Source organism: Harpia harpyja, chromosome 10, assembly GCF_026419915.1.
Source record: "Harpia harpyja isolate bHarHar1 chromosome 10, bHarHar1 primary haplotype, whole genome shotgun sequence".
Taxonomy (NCBI): domain Eukaryota; kingdom Metazoa; phylum Chordata; class Aves; order Accipitriformes; family Accipitridae; genus Harpia; species Harpia harpyja.
The window spans coordinates 1791228-1815878 of record NC_068949.1 but is presented as its reverse complement, the minus strand read 5'-3'; the positions used below and the strand labels follow the sequence as shown (position 1 = coordinate 1815878).

Here is a 24651-nt window from a genome sequence, read left to right as displayed (position 1 = left end):
TCCCTCAGGGCGGCCTCTGACTGGCCCCAGGCCTCAGGCTGCCCAGGTGCACCTGAGGTGATGCTCTCTGTGATTGGCCGCCTGCTGCGGTGTGCTGCCCGCCCTCCCCTGAGGCGATGTTTCCTCCGATTGGCTGCATGAGACTGCTCCCTTGCTCCTCCCATCCCGTGATGGGGCAGGCAGCTTATCAGTCACCTGTGTGCTTTGCTATTGCCAGCTCTGATTGGTGGAGCTGGCATGCCCCGCCTCCAACCATCACCACCCCCCCCCCCCCAGCACTGTGCCCAGCTTTTTGCACTCTTGCCACCTTTCCTGCAGGCCTCGAACCTTGACTGGTGGGTTACCTATCGATCACATGCCTTGCCCCCGCCTCCTCAAGTGCGATTGGCTGTCCCGGGTCCACTGACTCCCCAGGGACTGCTGGGGGGAGGTTGCCAGGCAACCAACTCCACCTTTAGGGCTGAGAGCCTCAGGATGGAGCTGTGGGCCCTGAGGAAAGGCTAGGGGTCATCAAAGGCGGGTTTGGACCCTAAACCTGGGGATTTCGGCCCGAAACATGAGGCTCTGGGCACTACAAAGGACAGGCGTTCAGTTTGGATCACACGTGGGGTGGGACCCGCGGGACAGGGGGCTGAGGCTCACAGGGGCTTGCAGCCGGGCCAGCGTGCACAGCAGCCCAAGGGACAAAGCCCCGTCTCTGCTGGTGGTCTCCCTGTGTGGAGCTGCCCCTGCCCCCTGCAGATGTGCAGAGGCTCGCTGGGGGTGAGGAACAGCACCGGTGGGGCCTGGGTTAACGGGCAGGGGTCCGATGGGCCAGCCAGATGCTGGTGATACGGTCGGGGCTGTCCTGGGCTGTTCCCTGCACCAGCGCGGGCTGGTGCTGGAGGTGGTCATGCCGCGGTGGGAGGGGTGGCGAGGAGATCCCCATGGGCAGTGGGAGGGCACGGCAAGGCCCCAGGACCCCACGGGGAGACCCCTGCTCTGGGGTCTGTCCCGGCATGACTCCATTGTCCCCAGCCCGGGAAGATCTGAGAGGGGCCCCACAGCTGGCAGCCCCCAGCCTGGGTGTCACCCACACGTTGTCTCACCAACCGCGGGGGTGCTATTAGGGAAAGAACAGATACGCTCCCCTTTCGGTGTCTTTTGATGAGCTTTAATTAACTCCGTGGTGCTGGCTGGGGCCAGGCATTGCGGAGGGATTCCTCTAGCGCCTGCCTCACTCGGAGGTCCCTGTCGTCCTGCGGTCCCGAGAGATCTGGAACAACACCACAGGCAGCGCCGTGGGGACCTGGTCCCGGCCAGGTGCTCCCCTGGCCACCCTGCTCCAGGGAGCCGTTTGCCAGGGATCTTCCCACAAAAAGAGACATCCCAAGCAGCAGTATCTCAGTAAAAGCCCTCTGAACCCTTCCTTCCCCATCTCCTGCCTTACCTCAGCAAAGAAAGCTGTAGCTGTCACCCGCAGTTTAACTGAGCAGGAATCCAGCCACGGCAAGAGGTTCTTCACCAGACGGGGGGAGACGAGCCCAGCGTGGAGCAGGACCCTGTGCAGGGGTCACAAGCGAGGGACACACAGTTACCCAGGAAGGCCACAGGCCGGGCCTCCAAAATTCACTTGCGCCGATGCAGACACTATTCTTCAGCTCCCGACGGCTTCCCGGGCATGCCGGGAGGGTCCCAGCGGCCATTTCCCTGGGCACAGCCCTGCAGGAGTTGGCCAGATGCATCCCTGGGGCTCTTACCTGCTCAGGAGACACACCCCCTCAGGGTGAGCCAGGGGGTCTTCCAGGCGAGCCCACACTGCCCAATTCACGAGCAGCTGCATCCATTTCTGCGCCATGCATTTGCCCAGCACCAACTCTAGAGCTGAAAGGAAAACCCTGGCAAAAGAAACAAAACGCAAAATAAACCAACCCAATCAAACAAAACAAGTCCAAATAGCACCACCGCCAGAAACCCCAAGAACTCTCCAATCACAGCAGGTTAGGGGAAGACTGATCTGCAGCAGTGCTAAATACCCCTGGAATGATGCTTCACAGCCTTCCAGACTGCAGCTAACGACACTGGCATTTTCTTCATGCCCCAGACCCACCGAAGCAGAAGAAAACCCACGCCTCTAGACCGACTCCACGCTACTTATCAGCCAAGGCCAACACCTCATACCTCTTCCCACCAGCCTTTGGCCAAGAATGACACCAGTGCCCGCAAGAGTCACTGCTCCCAGCGGGGGTCCCTTGAGGGAGCGCAATGCTATTGTGCGCGCAAGGGTACGCAGGAGGCAAGATGACGGCCGTCCGCAGTATGAGCTGCGTAAGACCTTCCTGCCTGGGAGCTGGAGTTTCTCCATGAAGGAACAGAAGTAAAAGCAACCACGACGACCGCTTTCCACATCTAGGAAGTGGGGCAGGCGAAGCCCTCCCTCAGCCCCACAAAGGCACATGCCTTGGCACGGGGAACTGAAGCCAGCCCCTCCATCTGCCCCTTCGGCTCCTTACCTGCACGGCTTCTCCACGTGCATTTGGCACTCGAGGAACAGTTCTCCCCAGCTGCTCATGAGCAAAAGCAGCCTCTCCTCACCCAGCATTTCACTGGCCCACCTCAGGAGGCTGGGAAGGAGGTGGGGAAGCAGTTGCCTGAGCTCCTCCGTGCTCCTCAGGGCAAGCACCACCTCGGAGATGGCACAGGTGATCTGCGGAGAAACGTGACCAAGAACCACCTGTTCAGGGAAGGCCTTTTCCCACCAGCCTGGTTCCCCCGCGTGCCCGGGGTGGGGGGTCACTGTCCGCAGTTGTCACTTCTGCGACAGCCTTGTGCGTCAGGAGTACCAAACTGGCCTGGCTCCCCACGCTCCTTGAGGCCGGCCCAGCACAGCGCCCTGCGAATCTCCACGGGCACCCGCAAAGGGCACCCGACTCCCTTGCGCCCAAGTATGAGTTAGCAAGCAGATGCCAAGCTGCAGAAATGTGTCTGCCGTTGAACGTACCGTCAGAGTCTCCAGAGCAGTCTGACGGTCGTGCCGCTCACAAGTGGAGGAGCCCGTCCCCGGGCGGTCGTTTCCTGCTCTGTTTAGTTTCTCCGCTAAGCACCTCAGGATCCGAATCCCAAGGATGCTTCTCCCCAGGCTCCTCCACAGCTCCACCGTGTCACTGCGAGGGAAGAGACGTTCACCCCTGAGCCCGCATCCTTGCGGTCCTGCGGTGCCCTCAAACCTCCTCACCTGCAATGGGGCTTACAACGCCCCACTCACAGCAGAGACACAAGCACGCAGTCTTGCTCGGGCAGAAAAAAAAGACCTGCTTCTCAACGGGACCCCCCAGGGCAAGGAAGCTGCAGGGTCCCTGTTTGACTACAGTGGGGAGGTGGGTAGTGCACGTACCTGTCCATGAAGAGACTCTTCTGGAGGAGACTGCTGATTACGGGCTCCTGGTGAAAGCGGGTGAGGAGAAACACTGCATGGAGCAGGAAGGGCCTGTGGGTGCTCTGCTGCATGTAGCTGTAAAGGGTGTCCAAGATTTTTGGCACCTGAATGGAAGAAGAGGAGAAAGAAGGGCTCGGTGCATCCTTTACCCCCTCCTGTGGGGCCCAGACACAGTCATTCAGCACATGAGCGATGCCTGCTCCCTTGACACAGAGTCCAGATCCAGCTCGAAACCTCACGCCTTCCACCCTGCCTGACCCTGGCTCACATCTGGAGCCCAGTGTGCTCTTGGCAGTCGTGCGCATGCACGCGCACACGCGTGCACACGCTCACACGCACAGCCTCAGTCGCTGCGTGTGCCTGGGCCCAACCGTATGAGCAGCTGCGTGCCCTGTGTGCACACAGAGGACTCGGACCCATTTCACGCTCAACGCTTGGCTAACTCTCCCCATGCGTCTGTAGCGATGCAAGGCCACGAACAAACACGCTCTTCGAGACCCTGAAGATGCCTTGCAGGGCCTCTGCAAGGGCACGTGTCTCCTTCCAGAGGAACCCAGTTCTCCAGGGATGCTTTTCCTTGCCTCTACCCTCCTGAGACTAACTTGAGTTAGTCTGCACTGCTTGAGCCACTGGTGGCCCTAGAGCCCAAGTGGAGCGCAGCAGAGCGTGAGCGGAGAACAGGAGCCTTGAAAGGGCAGGCACAGCACGAGGCCAGAGGCTCCCAGGCTACAGATGGGCAGCAACTAGTGGCTAAAGGAAGGGCACCTCACAGGCTGGGTAACCCCACAGTCGGGGAAAGCAATGAGAGCAATGAACAACTATCCAACCTGTGGAAAACCTAGCATGCCCAGCAAAGCTCAGAGTAGATGGAATTGGGGACCAGTGAAGAAAGAGAAGGGTGAGGTGGGTCCCGGGGCAGGGAGGACTGACAGTGACCCCAGAGGAAGGGGAGGAATGGCAAGGTTGGTGCCTCCCAGTGCCTCACTCATGGGAAGGACCCGGACCAATGGCAGACTTTGGACAAGAAGTGCCCATAGCCTTGTCACCAGCTGGAGCAGGCGCCAGCAGCGGGTGCTAACGCACGACTCGGACCATCAGTAGCCCCTTGGCTCGGCACACAGGCGGCATTTCTTGAGCCCATGCCAACTGCACAGGGTGTAGTGCAACAGCCAACAGGAGAAAAGACAAAGTCTAATGGAAAAAAAGCTCTCCTTTACCTCCTGGACTATTTCCTTTCTGCATTCCACCAGGAAGACGAACACCCACTTCCACACTGCTCTTGCACATGGGGGCATGACATGCAGCAAGCTGCCCAGGACGGCAGTCAGAAAGTCCACAGCCTGTGCTGCAGGGATGCATCTGCAAACAGCCTGGAGAGAAGTCAGGAACAGGAGAGCCCGCGTCACAGCTCTGCCCCAGCGATTCCGAAAGGAAAGGCAACTTGACGGGACCGTTAGTTCAGCAGTCACAGAGGGGCCAGTCACTTGACCCTCCTGCTGTGCCTACAGTGCTGCTTACATCTGGTGCCGCTAAGCGATTTGGAAGTGTCTACCCCTTGTTGTTTGCTTATATACCGAATTTGTATTCTGACAAGAGCACTCACGCACTCACACGTGTGTGCAAACGCACACATCATGGTGTCTGCTCCAGCGTGCCTAAAGGACGGTCTTGTCTCAAAGCCTCCTGTTACTTGCTAACAACAGCTGTCCTGGACAGCTCGCTCTGGAGACAGAGACTCTGGAGGAGAGCAGGGAGACGTGCAGGAGCCCAGGAGCTGGGCCCCCACCCCACTGTTTTGGGGCCAGTTACCTTTGTTATTTCGGTACAGGTCTCTGCCGAAGTCTCGGTGTGCGGGCTGTTCAGCTCCTCACAAAGGCACCAGATCTCATCTGTCTGCGGCACCTTCATTCTCTTGGCTGGAACAAACAGCAGGAGAGGAGTCACGTCTACAGAAAGCCAACCTCTGGCCCCAGATACCAATAAAGGAGAACCCAAGTGGTGGCAGGGAAGGCCACAGGGAAAGCCAGGGCCCTCCTGAACGTGGGGCAGCGGGATTTCCTGAGCCCCATAAATGGCTGACATATCCCGGGCTGGAAAGAGCCCTCTTCCTCCTTAAACCATTTGCTGGGGCTTCAGGGTTTCAGCAGCCTCTGCTCCTAGCAGCTGCGTCCCCTATTCCCACACAGGCCACCATCGTCTCTGGGAGGCAGGAAACCTCCCTGTGACTTCCTCAGCACAGGCAGACCCTGCTGCCTGAAGAGGAAAGGGTGCAAACACAACCCTTTGCAGCACGCTCTGGGCCTGCAGCTCAGATCCCTCCTCCCTGCCCAGTTTGCTCTGGGCAGCAAATTGGTTTCCTCTCTTGTGCTCAACAGGAGATTTCTTCCCTGCCAGGGATGACTTTGGAGACTGCCTGGGTAGCTGCCTGTCTCTCCAGGCTGAGGGCAGGGAGCGAGGGGGAAGGCAGCCTCTGAAACGTCAGGGACCTCATCCGAGCGAGCTGTCTGACCACCCTCTGTCTCTCCTGCAACGTGGAGGGGGACAGTCCCCAGCATTGGTGACAATGTCCTGCTCTCAGACAGCAGTGAGGGATGGCCCTGACCACCCAACCTCACGCACGCCCCGGGGAGGTGGGACTCAACAACACTCTCTCAGGGATCCTTCCTGAGATGGGCCGGGAGGCAGAGGGCTAACAGGGTGGGGGCACAAAACCAGCCGAGCACGTTGCCTCCCCCTTCCCTCCACGGGACCCCGGTGGCGCCAGGCCAGGAAGGCAGGGAGGATCGGGCTGAGCGAGGCTGGGAAGCGCCTGCTCTCCTCACCTTGCATTTGGAGAAGGTAGCCAAGGCAGACCCATGCCCTCTGGCGGCACGTGGCCAGGCAGTCGCTGGTCAGAGACCCCAGCAGTCCCACCAGGGAGCCGAAGTGCTTGTAGGGACATCCTCTCTGCAGGGGACAGCAGCAGGAAAAAGGTTGCAGGCAGCCCCAGCGCCCGCTCGCCTCTACTGCCCTGCGCAGCGACCAGGCAGAAGGGCAGGCAGAAGGGCTGCCCCGTAATCCCAGGGGCCCCGAAACCCAGCACCCAGCCAGGCAGGGCTCCTTTCCAGGGCCACGAATGGTGGGAAGGGGGCACCAGGGCACGCGGAGGGTCCCTACTCACCATGAGCTCGCATCGCTCCTTGCAAGCGCCCAGCACGTGGGTGAAAACCTGCAGGGCTCTCTCCCGCTCCCATTCTTTGGCTGAGGTGAGCCAGCCCTTCAGGACCTGGGGCAGGGTGCATCTCTCTCGCAACGGGAATCTTTCTCTCCCCGAGATCCCTCTCCCTCTCCCTTCTTCTCTGGCCCCTTCCTGGCGCATCCCCCGCCCCACCAAGCACTGGCCCCGCAGCCTTCACTGCCTCGCGCTCTGCAGCCGCCTCTGCCCTGCGTCAGGTCTTGCTGCCCTGCTGGCGTCTCCCCGCTCTGGCCTTCCCCCCAGGGCTGCTCTCGCCCAGCTCAGGGCTGGCTCTTGGCTTTCCCTCCATCAGGGCCCACTTCGCTGCCTGTCCTGAGGCTGCAGTGGCCGGGCGCTCCTGTCCCCCAGCCCCGGCCGGATGCACAGCCCCAGAGCAAGGAGCCAAAGCCCCATTTGTCTGTGGGAAAGGTATCCACCTCCTATCACCCACTAAGGTCTCGATTCTCTGCCCTGGCAACGCTTTCCCTGTTGCCCCGTGGCTACTCACGTGGACCACGTCGTCAAAGCAGGCAGAGGTCGCCTCAGCCTCCAGAAGGGTTTCTATGAGGTGGCCCAGATCTTCCATGCCTCTCCTGTGCAGAAGCTAAAAGCAGCAAAGGAGAGCTGAGGTTATGCATCATGGGGGCTGCCAGGGCGTGCTGAGGTGGGATCCTGACCCAGAGGTGGGCAGGCGCTGGCCGGTGCGTACCTCCATGTTCACAGCTGCCCTCACACTCTTCCTTCCCTTTTTCATCCGCTCCTCGGAAGGATGGGACAAAACACTCTGGCAGCACACTGCCAGCAGGTTGCGATTTTCCTTCCCGCTCAGAGGCGGCCTCAGCTTGCTGGCCAGAGGAAAAAGGGAGACAAAACAGAAAGGGGATTTACTAGCCCTCTCCAGGGTGGCTTAAACCACAACTGGGTCCCTCCTAATCGAGGGCCCCAAATCCAACGCCCCCAGCCCATGCCAGCGAGCACTGCCTTCAGCTCCAGCAATTCCTACCTCCTCCCAGGCAGCAGGCAAACCCCCACCAGCAGGTTAAGGAACCCCTGGGGCTCCCTTCTTCTGGGAGACACCTGGAATGGGGAACACCCTCCCACTCCACAGCCCCAGCAGCTCCTGGCCCCATGCTCAAGCTGGGCTGGGGCACACTGGGAGTGCCCAGAGCCTGGGGAACAGACCTCACCTCAACTCCTCCAGGGCCTGAAACACTCCATACACCAGCGAGTCCCAGGGCTCCCTCTTTATCCAGGCCTGCAAGTCCCAGAGACAAGCGCAGAGTTGGCAGCGGGCAGGGACACGGGACAGCCCTCCCGCCGCCCCGGGGACAGGCTCTGCTGCCAGGCCTGGGCAGACGCTGCCCCATCTCCCCCACGGAACCCCAAAGGCACTGCAGGAGGGACCCTGCTCCTCAGCCACAGCCACCCAGGACCAGCACCCAAGGGCCCCACCAGCTCCGGACACAGCTCCAGGAGCTCGCATGAAGCCGAGAGACCATCGTGCCTCTGGGGAAACCAGTCTGACGGCGCAGCCCACAACTCCCCCGTGTGACGGCTCCAGCTGCGGACACTCACCAGCAGGGTCCGCGTCGCCTCCTGCTTTAAGGAGAGCTCAAAGCTGCCGCAGTCGCCCACAGCCTGGATGGCACAACTGACCTCGGCGATGCTCTGCACCAGGGCGAGCTTGAGCTGCAAGTCCTGAGGCCAAAGAGAGCAAAGCACCCCTTGAACTCTTTGAAGGGCTGAGAGGTGGAAGAGGAGCATGGGCAGGGGGAACCCACGGAGGGCTTGCATCTGGACGTTGAGGACAAACCCCTCCTTGGGAGGTCTTTAGGAAGAGACCGCCCATCTCGGTACACCCCAGCCCCGAGGGGCCGGAGCTGGGGCACCCGGGCATCCCCACCCTACGCGCCCTGTGCTCCTACCCTCTGTTTATCTCTGGACAGCCTCAGGATGTTGCCCATGATGTCTTTATCCACACAGGTGAGCAGCTGCTCCTTGGGGGCGTGCAGTGCGATGCCGCCGTAGGTGCGCATGAGAGCAGCACGAATGGTCTGGGTTCTCTCCATCTTCTGCCGCCGCTGTACCTGTGTCGACAGAGATGCCCTGAGACGTCAGCCCCGGGACTCCTGCGGGCTCCTGCGGCAGGCCCTGCCCCGCACCCTCGCCAGCTCCTTGTTTCCCCCAGCACCTCCCAGCAGCTCCCCAAGCCACTCCTCAAGCTGCGAGGGCTGGGGCTGGGAGTTGTTCCCACCCCGCAGCTTGAGTTCTCTCTCTTGGAGAGGGAGGAGGTGCAGCCAGCATCGCACACGCTGCCGGCTGTTATACCACTGACTCGAGAGGTCGGGGAGCTGTCTGGAACCTTTCTGCGGACAGGTACCCGACATAGCCTGTCACGGTCCTGCTCAGAACCGTGCAGCCTGTGCGGGTCAGTGGCGCAGATGAGCCCGGTCTGCTCACCTCCCCAGGCCAGGCTGCACTGCTCTCTCTGCAGGGCCCTGCCCTGCCCAGAAAGGCTTCCCCACAGCCCCCAGGTGGGGAGCAGAGCCAACGAGACCTCACCAGGCTCCTGCTCCCAGCCCTCAGCTTTGAGGAAGGGGCAGAGTGTCACACTGCGCCCACCCCCTTGTCACCAGCTCCTGCTGAAGTTAAGTCAGGGCAACGTGGCTGCAAGCAAGCAAGCAAGCAAGCAACCGCTGCAGCTGCCCCAGCTGGGTGGCTCTGACCCACCAGGTGCCAAACCCCATCCTCTCCAAAGACACCTCGGGGGCCCCAAGGCCAGGATGTCCCCTCTGAAACACAGGTCTCGGGTAGCTCTTCCAAGAAGGTTAATCTAAAGGCAGCTGCCACAGTGTGGCTGCTGCAGGTGTACAAGTGGAAAGGCGGCCAAAAAAGGAAAGCCAACCAGCAACCCCCTCGTTCCTTTACCTTCCAGCCCGTGGAAGCCTGGTAGGACCAGTTTCTGGTGAAAGTGGCAGAGAACATAGTCACCGTGCCCAGGACCAGGTGGAAGTGGCTCTCGGCAGCGTGGGACACAACAGAAATCATTCCCTGCAACCACAGAGAAACGGGGAGTCGGTTCCAGTCCAGGCATTCAGCCGTGGCCAGCGACAGTGGCCAGGCAGGACGTTGCAGCAAGCAGGAAACAGCAGCAACGGGGAAAGCAAGGAGGTCTGGAGCTGGGCCAGGAGCAGCCCTCCCTCTCCCCCAGGAAAATCCAGGGGATGCTCAGGACAGGAGCATCACCTCACCTTGGCCTCAGACAGCTCCACAGGGTTTGTGTCCCGCAGGAACCTCAGCACCTGCCCTTGGACGTGTCTGAGGTCCTGACAAGCTGCCAGCACCGTCCCAAGAGCCTTGTACAGGAAAAGCTGAAAGAGAAGAAGCCGAGCCCGAGATGCAGTCACGGCCCGACCCGTCAGGAGAGGGCTGGCCCCAGATGGACCCGACCACCTCCGGGAGCAGGCAGAGCCGGCCACGATGCCAGGCTGTGGCCAGCCGCTGGGGCAGCCCAGGGGAAACGCCTTTTGGGGACGAGGGAAAGGAAAGCAGTGAAATCTGCCTGCGTGGGCAGAGCACCAGCGCCAGCTCCAGCCCCAGTGCCGGGCAGGACACACACCTTCTCCCAGGAGCCGGCAGCAGAGCTGCCCAGCCGCTGGCTCAGCTCCTGGCTCAGGCCTACGGTCCAGGCCTCGTCCTCGACGGGCTCCAGCGACGCTCGCAGAAACTGGTGTGAACAGGAAAGGAAGCGAGTGTTCCACTTGACCTTTCCAGGCTCACGTGTCCCGGGACGCTGCGGGGGAGAGCTGCCGGGAATGGCAGTCTCTTCCCCCACCCCACCCAGCCCTCTTTTTCCTCCTAACGCCTCATGTGAGACCCCCCGGCAGGCCGGACTTAGAGGAGGAGGCAGTGCTAAGGCGCATGCCACAGCGTTAGAAGGCATTAGCCATCAGCCGTGGCATGTGTGCAGGCAGCAGCTCCTCTTGAGTGGGCAGGCACCTACTGCCGGGGGAGGCGCAGGGTGCTCAGGAGGTGCCCCCACCTCCTGGTGCCTACACAGGCAGCCCCGAGCTTCCTCCCACAACTTTGCTCCCTCTTCTCCCCCCTCGATTTGTGACACCCCCTGCGAGGATGCTGTACCTTAAGCACACGGCGCTCCCACTCTGCAGAGGCCAGGGAGCTCTCAGTTCTGCCTAGGAAGCAAGAGGAAGCAAAAGCTCTCGCAGCTATTTAAGCTCACACCAAAGACGAGTCCGGCACTCTCCTCTGCAGTCCGACCTCCCAAAAGTCCCAGGCCATCAGGCCGGAGAGGGCCTACGCGAAAGCCCTTGCGAGGCCAAAGACACGGGAGGGATCCCAGGGGCAGTCCTCAGAGGCATTGACTCAATCTGGGGAAGGACGCACTGACCGCAGCAGATCCCCACTGAGCGACTGCAGCTCCCAGAACAACTCCAACCACCCGGTCCCAACACACGTTTTCTCCCGAACCACCCACTGCCTTTTGCCCATTTCCAGCCCTTCTCCCAGGCTACTGCCGAGGACAGCTGCTGCAAACCTCGCCTGGCCTGGGGACTTGGTCCTCCAAAGCCGAGGGCTGCACCCCCGCCAGGAGCACCAGTCCCGTCCCTCTCCCAGACACCATCCTTGGGTGATGCCAAGACCTGCCCTCCGAGGGAACATCAACGGCCCCGTCCATCCCCTGGGCCGAACTGGTGCCAGGGGACAGCTGCCCCCAGCCTCAGCACCGGCTCCCTGGAAGGGGAAAGGCAGCGGAGCAAGTGCTGGGGAACTGGGGGCAATTCCCCTCCGTCGCGCCGGGCAGCTGCGTTTTCCTGCCCCCCTCCCTCCCCTCCAGCCTCTCCCTCCCCACCTGCACTTTACCTTCCAGGTACTGCAGCAGGAGGGGGATCTCGGTCGCCCACGCCACCCCCAAGCCTCTGTGGATCCTGCCGTGGAGGGCCTGCAGCAGCTGCAAGGCAGCGACTGCGCGTTCGCGGCTCGGGTAAGGAGCTGCCGCCACCACCTAGAGGAGGGCAGGAGAGAAGGGTCGCTCCTGCCGCCAGAGCCACAGCTTCTCCCAGCAGGGAGCTCGGGAGGGAGCTCGGTGCCGCTTGGCTGGCAGCAGGCAGCCGATGGCTTCACCCAGGGTGCTGCCAGCCCTGAGAACGGAGTGGGATCCCTGACGGGCTCGGGCATGCTGCCTCCTGCTTGGGGGCTCCCGGCACTGGCCTCAACAGCATCTCTACCCCGGGATCTCCCACCACCCCTGGCCAGAAAAGCTCTTTCCCCAGGGCCCCGCTACTCACCAGCAGTCGAGCCAGCAGGGCCTGGGGAGCCGGCAGCCGGGCTGTGGGGAGGCAGAAAGGCTGGCTGAGCCGACGAGCCTCACACCTCCGATAGCCCCACACAGGGCTGAGGGCTGAGAGCAGCTGCGCTGCAATAGCGCTGGCTGGGGGGCTCCCCAGGGCTGCCCAGCAGGAGATGAAGGCAGCTCCAGCACGGCCAGGAGCGAGCCCCGGCTCACCAGGAGAGCGCTGCGAGCAGGAGAGCCGGGCCTCTGCGCCGGGCAAGGGGCCACGCAGGGCAGAGCGCCTCGTGCCCAGCAGCAGAGCCTGTCTCTGCCCTTTGCTTTTCCTGGGCTCCTGCTCAGGGCTGGTGGGGCGCAGGGAGATGCGGGCTGGCCTGACCCCTGGCCAAACCCAGCAGCAGCACTCGCTGGGGCTCCTACCTTGCTCCTGGGAGTCCATGGCATCCGGCTCCTCCTCCTCCTCCTCGCACCCCGCTCTCTCCCGTCTCTCAACCAGGGCTCGGAGACAGCGGGAGAGCGGGATCAGCATGCCGCTGTACTGGGCTGGCACCACGTACTGCAGCAGCCTCGGCCACAGGAGCTGCAGAGAAGAACCGGGCACTTCGCCACACTGGCATTTCCACTCAGCTCGAAGACGAAAAGGACGGGCTGCATTTCCCTGAGCCTGGTGCGCTTCAGCGCACGAGGGGACAGGCTCAGGGCCTGGGGGAGCACAAGGAAAAATGTCCTGAAGGCAAGAAGTGGCCACAGCAGCAGGGCAGAGGGCAACTTACTTTGGTCATCCCTCTCAGAGTGACGTCCAGGGAGCCCAGGATGTCCATGCACAGGGCTCGAATTGCTTTATCCTCTGGGTTTTCCCAGGCAAAAAGGCCTCCTGCCACCTGTAAGACAGAGTTGGCAAACCCCCAGTTCCTCTCGGCTCCCAACTGATGAGGCTCAGGCACGCCTCACCAGTGCTCCTCTTGCTCCTGTGCCCGCCTCCCTCCTGAAGGCCAGACGGACCCAGCTCGAGGACCGGGTCCCAGACCCTGGGAAGGACTGGGAAGCCTGGGAGCAGACAGTGCCGCTGCTTGTCTACACGGGCCCCTGGGGCCCAAATGCTGCTGTCGTGCCACCAAAGCAGAGGTGAGGAACGTGCCCTTCAGCAAGGCTGTGCTCAGTGCCAGCCCTGGAGGCAGCACACCCAGCCCGACGGATGTGGAGGAGCACCCAGAAGCCCTTTCCTTTGCCCTGCTCCCAAAGCAGAGCCTCCCCGGGCCTCAGAGCAAAGCGACGCACATGGATCTCCCAGCTAGAGGGAAGGTCCGGCCAGAGGGAACGTCCTCGGCCAGTCAGCGGGAGGCTCGGCCGTCCCCAGCTTTCACCTCCTGGGCACCCGGCTGAATGCTGGGAAATGCTCACCACAGGGACTGCCAAACGGCCCGTCCCCTTGCCAGAAGGGATGTGGGCCCCCAGACTGTTACTGGATGGGCAGGGTGTGCTTTGGAGGGCCAGAGCACGAGAACACCACAGAAAGCTCCTCTAGCCAGGCCCGCCTGTCTGCACTGGCTCTGTTTTGCTCACCGTCCATCAGCATTTAAGGATGGAAGATGTCCTGCCCCTACAAGACCCTCCCTTTGCAAGGCGGCTTTGCCGGAGGCGCCTGTGGGCACAGCTCGGCACCACAGTGCCGGGTGGCATGCCGAGGTGTAAACCCACGTCATCCACTGACATCTCCACCAACATCGGCACAGACACCCACGAGGAACGGCCATTCGGAAGCGGCTCTGATGGCAGTGCCAGCGCCGATGGCTCTGCAGCATGGAGCTCTCCAAGGCCAAGGCCGCCGGCAGGAGCTCTCAGCAGGGTCCAGGCACTGGTCAAAAAAAAAAGCCCTGGGTGTCCTGCTCTGCCCTTACCAGTCTGCCCGAGGTCCGGCTGAACTCGCTGAAGATGTGCCCCACCACATCCCATGGCCAGCAGCTCTGGGATCCGGAGCTGAGCAGCTCCCTGCTGAACTCCAGAACTGCCCTCCGCACCTGCCAGGGGGGGAGTGTGCTTATGACCCTCCTGTTCAAAACCCAAAGGGTTTGCTTGGGGGCAGCCTTTGTGGCTCGCAGAGAGGTGGCAAGGCCACGGCAGAAGCTTTCGCTCCTGGCGTCAGGGCTGGGCTTCAGCACCAGGCTGGACGGGCATTTGCCCCACAGAGCACAGTGACCTCCCCGCTCCACTCTGCCAGCTCTCCCCAGGGACGAGCCATCAGCCACCACCTGGGCAACGCGCCAGCACTTCCCCAGGCCCCCTGGCTCTGTCCCAAGGGAAAGGGTTTCTCTGCCTCCCCTGGTGGCACCCTCCCTTCCCAAACCAGTTCACCTGGGCACTGGGGTCACTGCACAACGAGCACATGGCCTCCACCACCTGGGGCAGCTTCCCTCTCGCCGCAGGTCCTGGAAGAGATACGGAGAGGTGTGCATTGAGGCAGAGCCCCAGCGGCAGAAGGGATCCCCTGAAGCTTCCAATGGGACAGAAGAGCGGGGCCTGACTGGCTTCACGGGAAGCAGCGGCGTGGCCGGAGCAACCCCACTTCCAGAGGCACGGCTATTTTACAGGGACTGAAGGCTATGGCAACACAGAGAACACGAGAAACAGCACGGGTACGAGCAGCTCCTGTGCAAAGGAGCCCACCTGCCCGCCCACCAGCCTGCCCGTGTTACAGAGCTTGGAGCGTCGTCCCTGGTGTGCCGGCATTTCTAACTGCCGGGGGAGAGCCCTGTTGCGGGGCGTCAGCTCGGCTGGGGGACCCGCTCTTCGCAGCTCCCTTTGGGTGCAGGTGCACCACTTTCGGCCCGTTCCTGCCGTCAGCCCAGCAGCCCCAACCCCTGCCTTGCGTCCCTGCTCTGTGGCACTGACCGTCAGAGTGGGCCAGCACTCCCAGCAGGCCCAGGGCTGCCACGCGACTGGCCTCACTCTCACCGCTCAGCTGGGAGTGCAGAAACATGCCTGTCTCCTCGGGGCGCATTCGTGCTGCGGGGAAGAAATCGCATTCTGCATCAGCAGGCAGCTGTCCCCAACAGCCAAGGACAGGGAGAGAGCTGCCACGGCATGGCGGGCCATCGCCCAGTCTCCTCTCCTTACCCTGCAGCATGATGCAGCGGGACAGCACTGCCTTCTGGGCCAGGCCAGGCTCCTCGGTCACATCAGAGAGCTGTGGGAACAAGGTCCATTTTAGAGAAAGTGGCATCAGTGCTGAGAGGGACTGAAAAGAAACGGTGCTCTCCGTTCTCCTCTCCCTGGGCACTCTGGGCATGGGACCCACAGCCGAAACCCAGCCCAGCCCACGGTGGCCCCGGGCACGCACAGAGGTTTGCGGCAGCCCAGGCTGCCCAGGAGCTGAGGCTGAGCAGCGCTGAAAGGCTGCCCTTAGGGTGCTGGCGCTCCAGAGTCCTCCTGCGACTTGGCCGAGAGGGAAATGGCTGTGGGAACTGGGCTGCCCCTCAGGCCCATTCCAAACAGCCAGGATCAGGCCTCCTGCAGCCTTAAGGTGGCACCTGGATCGAAGTCCTGGCGTGCTCCGGGCCTGCAGGAAGGTCCCAGCGGAGGAACGCCCTGCTCTGCCCTGCCAGCCGGCAGGTCTTTCCCCTCCGCGGCAATCACGGGTGCAGGCCCCAGGCTTGTGGCAGGGCGCAGGGCTCCCCTTACCTGGCGGTGCACAGCGGTGCTGATGGCAAGAGCCGTGCTCTGCGGGATTGGGGTCTGAACTCCCACCAGTATCTCCAGGACATAGCTGAGGCTCTACAAGAGAACGGGGGGAAAGAGGAGGCTAAAGCCACCTAAAGGCACTTGGGAAGGGAGAAACCCAGAACATCTGCGATAAGGGGAGTCCCTAACATCAGCTCCCAGGGAAAACCCCGATGAGCAGAGCAGCATCAAGAGGGTCTCTTTCCTCGGAACGGAGCCCGGGCTTGACAACTCAGTTTCCCACTCATCAGACCTTGCCAGTCGCCTCATGGGACTGGACGTGGCTCTGGGCATTCAGGCAAAGCTCTTCCTGCACACAGAGCTCCAGGGAGCTGGCAATGCCTCCCTTCCCGAGCAGATGAGCCCCGGGGACTCTTGCCTCGCTCCCGCCCTGCCCCGGGTTTCTCTTTTCTTGCCCAAAGAGCCCAGGAAACCTCAGGCCTCCTCTGCTCTTCCTGTTCCTTCTCTAAGGGCTTCCCAGCTTCTCCTGGCACCCCACAGCTCCCCAGTGCCTCTTAGCACTCGCACAGACGCACCCCAGCAGCCACGCCGGGCCCTGCGCAACATCTCACCTTGGTGACCCGGGAGGTGTCTCGGACCTCCTTGTATTGCTGCAGGAGCCAGAGGAGCTGCTCCCAGGTATGGTCTCGGTGCTGCTCCTCATGCAGAAGGACCCCCAGCATGGCAGCCACTGCCCCGAGGACAGCCTGCTTGTCCTGAAGAGGGAAGGGAGAGGCTCCGCTTGGAGGGCTGAAGGTCTGCCTAGTGCTCAGCATCCCCTGGACACCGGTCTGCCCTTCCCACTGGGAGGGGTTTCCCTTTCCCTTCTGCCCTGCAGAAGAAGGGCTCGCTCCAGAGGAGAGAGAGCACTTCCCCACCCTGGTACCCCAGCCCTCTCTGCAGAAAGGCCCCAAGGCTCGGCTGCTTCCCGTCAGGAAGCCCCTCGCCCCTCTGCTCGCACCCCACTGGGCAGAGACTGACCCACTGGCACGGACATCCCTGCTGCAGCCCCAGGCGTGGAAAGCAGCACTTCTCACCTCTTCCTCCTTGCAGTCCAGCCAATTTGCCACCACATAGCGGAAGACCGGGTAAATGGCTTCACAGAACTGTGCCACCCCCTTGCGAGGGAAGGGGCATTGCTCCCAGCTGCACAAGTATGTATGGACTCCTTTCGACCATTGCTCCAGAACTGCAGCAGGACAAAGGAGAAGGGAACATGTGAGAGTCTGCAGCAGGGACGGTATCTTGCATTCACGCCCAAGCCTGCTTTAAGGACAGTCCCAGGCTCGGCAGGGCTCAGCCCAGGACTAGATCTGGATCCGAGGGCAATCTGTGTTCTTGAGGTGCCTGGATTCAAACACCCCACTGTTTCTCTCCTCCTCACACCCATCGCACCTTCTCCTCAACAGCCCCTTCCCCTCTAGCATTTCTCACTGCAGACCCTTCCCTTCCCTTCCCTTCCCTTCCCTTCCCTTCCCTTCCCTTCCCTTCCCTTCCCTTCCCTTCCCTTCCCTTCCCTTCCCTTCCCTTCCCTTCCCTTCCCTTCCCTTCCCTTCCCTTCCCTTCCCTTCCCTTCCCTTCCCTTCCCTTCCCTTCCCTTCCCTTCCCTTCCCTTCCCTTCCCTTCCCTTCCCTTCCCTTCCCTTCCCTTCCCTTCCCTTCCCTCATACTCGCCCTTTCAGAGCAGGGAGTTTAATCCCAGAGGGAAGCGGAGAAACAGAAACCATGGGAAGGGACCCCAGGAGTTTCTCTGTGCAGCGCTGCCGTGTCCTGCCCACAGAAACCTCCAGGCCTTCCCCCGCTCCTCCTACACACTCGCTGCATTTTGGGATTGCCACGGGCTCACACCCACTGCGTTCCCTCTGAGATCACAGGGAGGCATCGAAGGCCGCCCCTGCCCCTAGGACCCCAGCCAAGGAGCCGACACTCACCACTGCAGACGGCATGCAGGACCTCGCCGCTCCCCACCTGGGTCAGCACGGTGCGCAGGGCGAGCAGCGTCATTCCCACAAAGGGGATGCACCGCAGGGCTGCAGAGGAGGCAGGGACAGAGGGACCGAGAGGGTCGGTGAGAGAGACGGGAGACTGGGGTCCATCCCTGCCAGGGCTGGGGCTGCTGGGCCACGCAGGACGTGCCGGAGGGCGTGGGACGGGCTGCCTTCCCCAGGGGGGACACAGGGAAGCCCTTTGGGGAAATGGGGAGGACGGTGCGGGGCCAAGACCCCGCGGGTTTGTCTCCAACAGGTTCCCGCCCTTTGGGAACTGGGATCGGGCTGATAAGGCAGAGCTGCCAACTGGCCCTGGCACGGAACAAGGAGGCACGGCAACTCCGTAGCCCCCCAGTTCAACACAGGGCGTTTAGGGAGGGGGAGGATCCCTTCTCCTTGTTATCACAGATCTCTACCCAAGGCCCAGGGTGCCATACCATATCTGCGGGCCATTTTGCCCAAGGTGAGGAGCACAATCTCATCAGGGACCTTCCTCATGGCCTTCAGGTGGCTCTGGAGCTCCGACATGACAAAGTGGAAGTGGGAGCGGGCCAGAGCTACCAGGACGTCACTCGCGGCCATCTTCACGTCACCTGTCACACCCTGCAAAAGCGTCACAGGTTAAACACTCCGGAGAAAAAGGCTGAGGCACTAGGGCAGGCTGAATGACCCCATCTCCTCTGCAAGACCCCTCGGGACAGCTGTGCTCGGGGCCGAGCGGCTGCTGCCTCTCGTACCCCGGGACAGGCGAGCAGTTCCCTGGCGAGATGAGGGAGGCTTTTCCCCAGAACAGCCCTGTGCTGCTGCCCCCTCTCCCTCTCCATGGAGATGCCAGGAACAAACTGCCGCAGACTCAAGACCCCCCTGGGACCTCTCTGTGGGGCTGGTGGGTTGCCACGGCTCTTCCTCAAAGCAGGACAAACAGTGTTGAGCTTGAACCCAGCTGTCGCTCAGGTCGAAACAGCCCCGAGTCCGCTTCTCTGCACAGATCTCTGCCTCCCTGTGGAGTGATTGCTAGAAGTGACTTACCAATATGTTGCCCGCACCCCCTTGAGGGAAGGCAAAACCTCCGGGGTGGAATGCAGTGGACACGCAAGGAATTGGTTCCCTAATAATTCTCTATGCAACGTAACCTGCAACCTTAGATGTTAGCAACACCAAGGGAGTTTGGTGTGCTGACCCTAAGAGAAGTAACACGGAGGGTGGAGTGGAGCGGAGACGCCACGGCCAGTCTCTGTGATATCATCGCAGGGATAGGGAACTGGAACGGTAGGAACGGTAGGTCCCTGCATTGAACCCACGGAAGCAAGGAGGTAAAATAATGGGGGTTCTGTCAACCTGCTGCCCTACTTCTGATTTATCTCCTAAGTGTCCTGTCCTGGGGTACTGACACGCAAAATCACGTCCTCTGGGTGAACTTTGCTCATTATAATACCAAAGCACACCTCCATCCCAAAAGCTACCCGCCTCCAAAGTGCAACCACCCCTCACTAAGCCTGTGCTCTGAATTTTTTCTAGCATGTCCTTTTAAAAGCAAAGCGAGAGAACTTAATACCAATCAAAGTAAAGGCATGCATGACTAGAGTCACTCAAGCTCCAGCTAAATAGGAAAATAGTATAAAAAGGCCCAAAGAGAGGGGGACTATTAGGGAAGATACCATCATGGACAAGTTGGGAGGACAGCACTGCCTTCTGGGGTCAGTCGACAGGCTGAACCTCTCTTCCCCCCAGAGGGACACCTCTTGGGTGAGATTCGAACACTCGGCTGTACCGAGTGCTTTCCCGGGAAACTTAGAATTCTTTAGAGCTCTTTTTCTTCCATAATTTAATGCGCTTGTAGTCGACTATATTATTATTTGCACCTGCCTTGCAGACAGCGTATTTATCACCGGCAATCCAAAAGAACCTGTACTCCTTTTGCTTTAATAAACTGCACTGTTCATTAAAATCTAGCCGTGATAGTTCGTTGAACGCGACTAAATTGAAAGTACAATGCGCTATTTGTGCATCCGTAATCGTGATAGTTCAACGTATTGAACGCGACCGGACTTACAGTGCTGAACTGGGCATCACCCAGAATCTAAGCTTAGCCGCCCCCAGCCCCTCTGACATCTAAGGACAAGCTGGAACGCAAGGGGGTTTATTTTCTGCCAAAAGGCTTTACCCCTTAACACAACACTCCCCTCTCCAAATTCCCTGTCATGACGAGTCCCCAGAGCCTCTCCCTTAGGACCTCTGCCGGGTCTGAACAACCGAGGAACAGCTCTGCGCCACTCTGTATTTCCCCCCAAACCAGGGGCAGAGGCAGGCTGCTTTGGTGGCCTTGAAAGAGAACAAGCTCACCTGGGCCGCTCGCATGTCACTCAACGCCTCTGCTATCAGGCGGTTCACAACGCCACTCGTCAAACAGCCGTCGTCTCCCCACAAGACGCTCTCCAGCTCCCGGTACGTCTCCACTCGGTCACCCTGGGGACGGACCACAAAGGGGAGGGATGGGACTTGCTTTGCCCTTGTTCCCAGGGAGCCGCGAGAGAGACCTGCTGCCCCCCAAATCATCTGCGTGACACAGGCACGAGGGACGAGTTGCAGGCATCGGTCAGGACAGCCACGGGGAACAGCAGGATCTTCCGCGGCGCCTCTGACACTAGCAGAGAGTCAGACAGGGAGATCGACTCCACCGGGGCAAAAGGCCATGTGGGAGCCTGGGAGGTCACTCCTGAAAACGGGGGACGCGGAGGTCAGGGGGAAAGTGCCGGACAAGGAAGGGCGTGACTGTTCACTCAAGTCCTGCCTAGATTTTGGCTAACCCAGCTCATGCTAAGGCCTGATGTATGCTGGGAGCAGCACCATTAGGTCAAAGCGAGAGCACCGCGTAGGCAGGACAGGTGGCCAGAGAGAGCTAAAGGGCCATGATGCAGCCATTACCAGCTGCGGATGGCTGTCTCCGGCAGCCATTACCTTTTGTCTGGCAGTTTCCTCAGAATCCACTAACGTAAGGAAATGGTATAGACCCAGCCTCCAAGCTGGAGGGTATAAAACATCAGCTTACTCAAAAAGCTTTTGAAGCGGATCCAACAGCAGCTGAACTGCTGAGGCTTTCATGCTTCCCGGTGTGACACAGGGGACGCCCGCACCGTGATGGAGGAGGAAGGGTGAGCGCTCTCTCCGTTGGCTGGGTAATTAATGCTTTTTTTTGCTCATAGGTGCACGATATTAAGAGTTACAGATTATAAGTTATGAAACCTTATGACTTGACTGGTGAAGAAGTGAATTCACGTGATAGACGAGTCTGGGAAAAGGGAATTGAGCCCCCGCTTGTCATGTTTGTTTATTGTATTTCTTAATGAGCTCATGAAATAAAGTTTAAATCACAGCATATGTTGTCCTGTACATTTGAGAGATCCAAATGGACCGTGACAAAGGGGAAGGCATGGGAACGAGACCGTGCCCCGAGGAGGGGAAGCCGTGAGCACCCTGCGCCTTGGGGCACAGTGTTGCTCCTCGCACGGGCAGGAGCCCCAGCACTGGGAGCTCCCGGGGAAAGGAGTGGGGAGCAATGGCATTAGTCCAGCTTGAGCAGCAGGATCAGCGCCTGGGGACAAAGTGCCTGCAGGAGGGCAGAGGTGCTGTCAGGTGAGACGCCCCTCTGCCACGGCACCCGGGGAAGCCAGGGGCATGGAGGGGAGCCCTCAACCCCCACCTCACCTCATGGTCTTGCAGTCGCTTTAGCAGAGAAGTCCCGACGGCCACAAAGGTAGTGACGGCCGCAGGGACAGTCCCCGTCACCCCGCCTCTGTCCTCAGAACGCGCAGGTCTGGACTGGGAACGCACGCATGGGCAGAGAGCTGCAAGAAAAGAAAGAAAAGGCTTTGCTGGCTGCAGGGCTTCGCACCAGGGAGGGGTGAGGATCTTCCCAGACTGCCCCAGCACTAACAGCCTGTGCTGGGCTGTACTGGCAAGAGGGAAGTCAGTGGGATGAGGGGAGGGAGTCTTCCCCTCACCGCAGCAGTGGGAAGACCACCTTGGGGGACTGGGCCCATTCTGGGCTCCTCAGTGACAGAACGGCAGCAATGCGCTGGAGCGAGTCCAGCACAGGGGCCCTGAGCTGGCCAGGGGATGGACATGGGCTCCGCAAGGAGAGGCCGGGAGGGCTGGGGCTGGGCAGCCCTGACAAGAGCCGGCCAGCCCAAGTCACCTCTGAGCGGTCCCCAGCTGCCTCACGGAGGGCCGGGAGAGGATGGAGCCAGGACCCTCTGGGACGTGCCTGGCAGCAGGATGAGTGGTGATGGGGACGCAGCCCCCAGCACCCGGCTGGGACAGACACTGCCTCCAGCACGTATCAGACCCCAACCTCCCACCAGCCCCTCACCTGTGAGCGCTCTCATCCTCCGCATGGGCAGCAGGATCCCCCGGATCGACACGCTGCTCCTCCAGGCAAAAGCCATGAGAAACTGGGGCAGCACCAGCCCCAGGAGGAAGATGTAGAGCCCAACCATTGTGACCTCACAGAGGTCTCCTGCGACATGGGGACATGTGCTGGGGACGCAGCAGCACCCTGGGGACCCCCCCAAGCCCAGAAATGCAGGATTTTCCATCACTTGAATTTGCTCATGGTCCTCAGTTTTAGCAAAGACTTTCTCCAGACAGCCCTTCCCAGCTCTGTCCCTGGGAAGACTGGGACTTCTTTTCTCTCTCAAAAGAGAAGACTTTTCCTTAGGCAGGGGACTGATACTGGTGGGGTGTCCCAGGCCCTTGTGCCTGAAGGCAGGAGTCTGGAGAAGAACAAGCAGCAGTGGGTGGGGATCAAGTCAGGTGAAAGGCAGAACATTAAAGCAATTAAGTTTACTAAGAGTAGAGAAATGAGTCTTATGACCATCAAGAAGAAGAAATGTTTTTAGAGCACGCTACTGTTACTGTCTTTAGTGAAAGTAGAACTAAGGCAAATTATGTGCTGGGTTGAGCCCAGGTGGGAGCTTAGCCCTGCTCCCCAAGCTGGGCAGGCAAATCAGAATAAGGAACTGCTGCCATCAGTTTTCTTTCCCTCCTCTGGCCTTGCTGAGGGGACTGAAGAGCCTGTGTTTTTTTCTAGAGCCATAGGACGCTTTGGGTTGGAAGGGACCTTAAATGTTAGAAGGCTGTGGCATAGGCAGGCAAGAGGGGAGAGGCGTCCCTGGGTGGGCTCGAAGCACCAACCTTTCGGTTAACAGCCGAACGCGCTAACCGATTGCGCCACAGAGACTCCCGAAGGGAGCTCCCTGGGGCTTCCCAACGGCAGGCAGATGTTTGGCCATTGCCAGGGAAGCAGAGCTTCCTCACGCGTAATGGTGACTTGGGAAGACAAACACCACAACCCTCACTGTCCACCCTTCATCTAGGTCTTTCAGGCCTAGGGCCACCTCTGCCCTCCACCAAGGCACCCGGAGTAACCCCCATGGAGGAGCTCTACATGTCTGCGGTGGGGACGTCCGTCCATGAGAGATCTTCAGCAGAAGGTCCCCTTCCATCCCATAGTGACCTGGGAAGCCAAGTCACCAGAGGCAGGCCTTGCCCTAGTCTTGCTTGCAGACCTTGGGCTTAGACAGCTCTCTCCAAACTCCTTGTTTCAGTATCATCCCTCTCTCTGCATCTGCCCTCTTGATTCAGCTAAGGATGTCATTCTCCAGCCTGAGGAGCAAAAAGGGTCGACCACAACTCTCCTCCCTCCTCTGCCAGGCCCAGCCTTGGAAACCAGCTGGCAGCGGCGTGGGCAATAACAAGGGGTGGGAAGTTTAGGCAAGGGGCACGGGGAGGGATGGCCCTGGTGAAGGCTGGGGCCTGAGACAGCATTCCCAGAAACAGTCATGGACATCCCTCCCCACTCCTTCTCCTCCCTCCACCCCCCGGACTAGTCAGGCAGCCCCAGCTCCAGCTGTGCTCCTCTGGCTCCAGCTGTGCTCTGCCCCTCACCCTTCACCTTGAGGTGCAATGGGTGAGGAAGCCCCCGTGTGTCCCAGAGCCTTCGGCCCTTGGATGAGCAGACTTCCCCTCAGCCCTCCTTCCTTGCTGGAAGGCCCCCACCCATCTCTGCTCCCTGGGGCTCAGGGCGATAGGGCCAGACCATGGCAGGAAGGCAGGGAAATCTGCCGGCCATTGCGGGGACACCCCAAGTGAGGTGGGGTTTGTCCTGGCCTCTGGAGGGATTTCTGCCTGAAGTTTTGAGAGCAGCAACAGGGACAGCCACATCGGAGTGAGTCGCCCATGGTGCCTGTTCTGCTCCCAGAGCAGGGAACGTCCCACAGCCCAAGCTCTGGGTCCCAGCACCCCAAAAGCTTGGCCCCCTCCCAGCCCTCCATGCACAGGCAGAGCCTGGGGACCCCTCACCTCCCACGGAGGTGGGCTGGCACAGTGGGACGGTGCAGCCTGGCCATGCCCTGGGGGACCACGGCTGTAGGAGTAGGGCCGTGCTGGCCTGGGGCTCCTGGGGGCACTGTGCCCCTGCGGGAGCTGGTCCTCACCTCCTGACCAGTGTCACAAGCTTCCCACCAGCCCCTCGCCTGGCCCAGAGCTTGCTCCTCTCCCACGAGTGGGGCAGGAGGGGGCTGCTGGGGGAACCGGGCTGTCAAGAGTTAGGCTTGTACTTGCTCAGAGGAGAGTATGCTCTCTAAATAGCCTGTCTTCAGCAGCTGCCGTGGTTGCTCTTGATGTTGTCCCTGCTAATACAACAGGCTGGCAGGCAGAGCTCAGCCCCTTTGAGCTACTGCCTACGGGAGCCTTCCCACTCCACAGTTTCATCTGTTTGCCTGGCCTGGCCTGACATGAGAAGCCTCCCCCAAAGACATTTATCTCCAGGGACTCCACTCTGCAGCAACCTCTCTCCCTGTCTCTCTGGCTTCTCGGTCCTTTGCTTTCTTTCATGACATACAGCTGAACCAACGCGTCCGACCCGTGCGAGCAGCAAGTCAGCGGCGGGGAACCAGGAGTTAGCAGCAGGTCTGAGCAGCTCTGTGCGGTTGGGAGGAGGCTCAGGCCAT

At 60.7% G+C, this 24651-nt stretch overlaps 1 protein-coding gene across 1 annotated transcript; it reads right to left on the bottom strand.

Annotated features, from left to right (window-relative positions):
* Positions 1-1700: 1700 nt before the first annotated feature.
* Positions 1701-22220, bottom strand: LOC128147311 (maestro heat-like repeat-containing protein family member 2B). The gene is made up of 33 exons (XM_052799772.1): positions 22011-22220; positions 21347-21486; positions 19985-20107; positions 18079-18244; positions 17585-17683; positions 16692-16843; positions 16227-16370; positions 15616-15708; positions 15052-15121; positions 14827-14940; positions 14290-14363; positions 13836-13955; positions 12711-12818; positions 12358-12517; positions 11936-11976; positions 11511-11652; positions 10770-10822; positions 10249-10356; positions 9881-10000; positions 9558-9680; positions 8538-8716; positions 8205-8457; positions 7817-7884; positions 7339-7474; positions 7138-7233; positions 6576-6680; positions 6238-6361; positions 5225-5331; positions 4633-4785; positions 3374-3519; positions 2981-3143; positions 2493-2686; positions 1701-1877 (listed from the first exon to the last, which is right to left on the bottom strand). The coding sequence occupies exons 1-33, from the start codon at positions 22135-22137 to the stop codon at positions 1736-1738; spliced, it is 4143 nt and encodes a 1380-aa protein (XP_052655732.1). The 5' UTR covers positions 22138-22220; the 3' UTR covers positions 1701-1735.
* Between the last annotated feature and the right edge of the window lie 2431 nt (positions 22221-24651).

What these genes read in the sequence shown, in the direction of transcription:
- LOC128147311 (XM_052799772.1), bottom strand. Translation starts at nt 22,137, where the DNA reads ATGGTTGGGCTCTACATCTTCCTCCTGGGGCTGGTGCTGCCCCAGTTT. An exon ending in GTGACATGCGAGCGGCCCAG is followed by an intron (nt 18,245 to 19,984) that starts GTGAGCTTGTTC and finishes ACGCTTTTGCAG; the next exon opens with GGTGTGACAGGTGACGTGAA. An exon ending in GAAAGGAAATAGTCCAGGAG is followed by an intron (nt 3,520 to 4,632) that starts GTAAAGGAGAGC and finishes TCTTCCATTCAG; the next exon opens with GTGCCAAAAATCTTGGACAC.